The sequence below is a fragment of the Kryptolebias marmoratus genome, linkage group LG19 (genome assembly GCF_001649575.2).
Source record: "Kryptolebias marmoratus isolate JLee-2015 linkage group LG19, ASM164957v2, whole genome shotgun sequence".
Lineage (NCBI taxonomy): Eukaryota > Metazoa > Chordata > Actinopteri > Cyprinodontiformes > Rivulidae > Kryptolebias > Kryptolebias marmoratus.
The window spans coordinates 23,356,463-23,361,089 of record NC_051448.1 but is presented as its reverse complement, the minus strand read 5'-3'; the positions used below and the strand labels follow the sequence as shown (position 1 = coordinate 23,361,089).

General features: G+C 37.9%; 1 protein-coding gene across 1 annotated transcript in view; it reads left to right on the top strand.

Moving 5' to 3' along the window:
- The window catches only part of lama4 (laminin, alpha 4), a 60,069-nt gene that overhangs the window by 42,684 nt on the left and 12,758 nt on the right, over positions 1 to 4,627 (top strand). The window contains exon 22 of the mRNA XM_017438873.3: positions 2,633 to 2,766. Coding sequence (XP_017294362.1) covers positions 2,633 to 2,766 — 134 coding nt within the window. The remainder of the gene's footprint in view (positions 1 to 2,632; positions 2,767 to 4,627) is intronic.

The following is a 4,627-nucleotide window of genomic DNA, read 5'->3' as shown; positions in this document are numbered from 1 at the left end:
TATAGTTTCAGCTAATTCAGCTATAGTTTCAGCTATTTCAACTATGCTTATGCTAATTCAGCTATAGTTTCAGCTAATTTAGCTATAGCTTCAGCTAATTTAGCTTTAGCTAATTCAGCTATAACTTCAGCTATTTCAACTATGCTTATGCTTATTCAGCTATAGTTTCAACTAATTCAGCTATAGCTTCAGCTAATTCAGCTATAGCTTCAGCTAAATCAGCTATAACTTCAGCTAATTCAACTATGCTAATGCTAATTCAGCTGTAGTTTCAGCTATTTCAACTATGCTTATGCTAATTCAGCTATAGTTTCAGCTAAATCAGCTCTAGTTTGACCTAGTTCAGCTATGCTAATGCTAATTCAGCTATGGTTTCAGCTAATTCAACTATGCTAATGCTAATTTAGCTATAGTTTCAGCTAATTCAGCTATAGTTTGAGTTCATTTAACTATGCTAATGCTAATTCAACTAGAGTTTCAGCTAATTCAAGTATGCTAATGCTAATTCAGATATAGTTTTAGCTTATTATAGCCTGCTAATGCTAATTTTGACTGTTTCTTACTCCTTGAAGTGTCTATATGTTTCCACTCATTCATTTGTGGACATATTTAGCTGAAATTTGGTGTGGTAGCAGCTGAGACAGAGCTCCATCACTTGCTGAATGCAAAATTTTAAAAATCAAGATGGCTACCAAACCTAATGGGGTCTAAAATCAGACCAGAATTGCGCATGCTCTAACTCGGCAACCGTGTACCGTAGGAAGGTCAAACTTCACAGCTAGAACCCCCACGGGTCAGGGATCAGCCATAGAGATTTCAAGGTCAAAGGTCAAGGTCACATGGGAAACAAAGCTCTATTTCTGCAACCGTATACAGTAGGAAGGTCAAACTTCACAGGTGGACCTCCCATGGGTCAATGAATAGCATTTTAGAGTTTAAGGTCACAGGGTCAAAGGTCAAGGTCATAGGAGCCCATTGGCTATAACTCTGCAACCGTTTACCGTAGGAAGGTCAAACTTCACAGCTAGAACCCCTCATGGTTCAGGGATCAGCCCTATGGATTTCAAGGTCAAAGGTCAAGGTCACATGGTAAAGAAGGCTTTATCTCTGCAACCATGTACAGTAAGAAGGCCAAACCTCACAGGTGGACACTTCATAGGTTAGGGATCAGCTCTATGGGCTTAAAGGTGACAATTTTTTTTCAGGCTCATTTCAGCTTTTTTCTTTTTGTTGTTTCTGCTTCTTTCAGCTAATTTCGGCTTTGTTCTTCTCATTTTCAGCTTCTTTCAACTAATTTCAGCTTTTTTAACTAATTTCTGCTTCTATCAGCTTTTTTTCTTCTAACTTATGCAAATCTTCTACAAATCAGCTTCTATGTTTCAATTTTTGCATCTTTATTAAACTTCAGCTGTTCAGCATATCTTCAGCCGCTTTCAGCAAAATCATTCAGCAAAAAAAGCATTCACACTGCATTTTCGCATGAAATGCAACTTCTCTAGTTTATTTTATTTTTTTTATCAAAACTTATAGGAAATAATTTTTAAGTAGTTTTGAAATGCAGCAGTGATTTTAAATGTCATATTTTGGAAGTGAACTCTTATGATGTCAAATCCCTGTCAGAAGATTGTAGCTCATTTTGATTCAAGTTGCAATAGTGAAAGTACAGCAAAGCTCTAAAGTTTCTGTGCAAGAAGGATGTGAACTAACTAAAAAGATTATGATCAACCTGCTATTGACTGTGTTGGGGATGATGCTCAGCTACTACCGTGCCTAATTCTAGATAAACATCTGTAAAATTATTTGAGTTATAATCACTTTTCTGTTTCCTATGGTCAGTTGGTTGTGGTGGACATCTTGAATTGGGTTGACTACAAAAAAACACTATTTTCTGAAAGTGTCGTAAAAATCCATGCGTTTAGCAGCAGATTCATTATCATAGTTCCACCTAAATATCTTGTCCGAGATTCTGCGCTTGTCTGATTCCGCCATATTTGTTTACCGAAGCAGACCACAGCCAGCCTAATGTAGGTCAGGCACATCACTCAAGCTTCAATGTGGTTCTTGACAGATTCAGAAGAGTTCTTTGTTCACATTGAGTGTGTACTCGCATTTCAGAATCATATCTGGAAAACTACTGGAGTAAATTCATCCAAACTGCCCCATTTAATATAGTTCAGAAAAACCTTTTTCATGTTTTATTTTGTAGTTTGCAATAAGTACCTTGACTGGAAACATTTTAAAAAACGATCTTGTGCAATCAGTTAGTCTTTTAGGAAAGACTCTCAGCTACTAACACTCAATACCAGTAAAATTAGCTGAGTTGTAGCGATTTTGTGTTTACTTAGCTGTCACAGCCATCTATAATGGGGTTGACTTCAAAGGCTAATCAGAATGTAGATGTAAATACAATGATTTCATTAAAATCTGTTCCTTGCTTCATAAAATATTTTGCTAAAGTTACATGTAAACACACATTCACACACAGACATGTGCAAAAAATATATAGTCCTTTCAAACAATAATGAAGAAAACAGAGCTAATGCGACTGATGGATGCCATGGGAAACATGATGATGATAATGATTTTAACTTTGACTTGCAATACAGATAACTTTTTGTGTCTCTTTCTTCAGTCTAATGAGTTCAGCATCTCCCTGGAAAATGGAGCAGTGGTACTGAATAACAGAGGAACTAAAGTCAAATCACAAGAGAAACACTACAGTGACGGAGGGCCACACTTCCTACTGGCTTCAGTGAACAAGAAGAAGTAAGTATTTAAACATCCGCCAGCTGTTTTTAGAGCACATCTGTGTTAGCTTTCAGTCTAAACAGGGACTTTAGCCAGACCTGTTTCACATTCTGCTTCCTTTACTTTGTATCTATTCACAGCAAATAAAGCAGAGCTTCAGAGTTTGTTATCCCAGATCATGTGACAAATAGGTATCTTTTAGACACCTGAGCATCTAAACACAGTGGCTTTGTTGTGTAGTACTGTCAGTTCAGTGCAAAATTATTTGAGATTAAGGCAAAAACTGCAATGACATAAACACAAAGGTATTTGTTGCATGTTAAATACACTTGGGAAATGAAATGCCTATCACTCCTTAAATTATTGTATATAACCCACCACCTTTCATGTAAGTTATAGACTAAAATCATTTTGTGTTAAGAAATGAGGCAGTAAGATCTGCAAAACCCACTAAGGTAGAACAATTTTTTGTGTAGGCTAAGGTCAATTACTTGTGTCAGCCGTTTTGATTTGGCTTGATTCCAGAAGTTAATCAGTGGTTTAATCACGTCAATCCATTGATTATTTCTGAAAGTTTCATTAGTCTGTCCAGTGGTTCATGAAATATTTTGCTAATAGACAAAGTTGATTCCAATAGTTATTGCCAAGGTTTTCATCACAGATCCAGCTTAGAGTAAGTTGGGGATCAGCCTCAGCTACCACTTCACCAAACTTTAGCCAAATATCTGTAAAATTGTCTAATTCCATTTTTAGATTTGATTAGATCACTTTGCTCTGGCAGCCATCAGAAATTTCTAGCAAAAGTAAATTAGTTATAGATGTTCATCCAATTATTACTTTTTGGGAGTAAATTACATTTGTCAAGAGATTTTTATAACAGAGAGCTACACAGAGACACAGGCAAAAATATTAACATCCCACCTTCGGCCTTCAGTGACGAACGATAACAAAGCAGTGTTGTGGGTTAAGTAAAAAGAAGGCTGTCCTGGGTACAATCCAGAAACATATGCTTTATCATCACTGGAGGATTAACTTCTCATATTTTTGACAATATGTATTTTGACGCTTATCAAATGATTTGAAGCAAAACCATATTTGTTATGAATGCTTGCAATTGCAAGACAAACTTCCTATTCGACCACACTGCCAGCAGCTGCATTCAAGCACACAAAGCAAAGGAAACTAATGTGGCAGCTCAGGAATTATTAGGTTTTTTTTTTTTTTTTTAATTGCAACAAAGCCACCTTAGGACTTTCACCCAAGGAAATAAGATACCAAAAGGCACTTAGGTTTGGGTTTTTTTACAGAGGAAACATGAAGCAGCGTTTCAAAATACAACATAAAAGATTAAAAACACCTTTTCTTTAAAATCTGTTGCAAAATGGGGGCATAGTTTATTACCAGAACATGAATAAAGAAATGACTCAGTCAAGGCTGAGGCTTCCACTGGTAGGCCAACTAAAAACAGAAATGATGCTCCAAGAACACACCAAAACCAAAAATTCACCCAAAATCTGTGATGCATGACACACAAGAGGTGGAAGGGACCCATCAGCCACAGTACCCACACCACTATGGCGTTACTTTTGTGCCACCAAGTTGAGCGCACGTGCCACCAGGTTGAGCGCGCAGTGACACTGATTTGAGAGTACAGACCGCTCAACTCTGACAAACTGCTCGCGCTCGGCTCTCTCCGTGCACGCTCGACACTCTCTCTGCTCGCGCTCGCCTCTCTCTGCTCGCGCTCGGCTCTGACAAACCGCTCGCTCGCTCTGCTCTCTCTGCGCTCGCAACCCAAAGTTGTATGTAAATGAGCCATGCCACCAGCCAATCACAGACTGGCCTCCTTCGTCTTCTTCTTCGTAGAGTTTTATGGCGG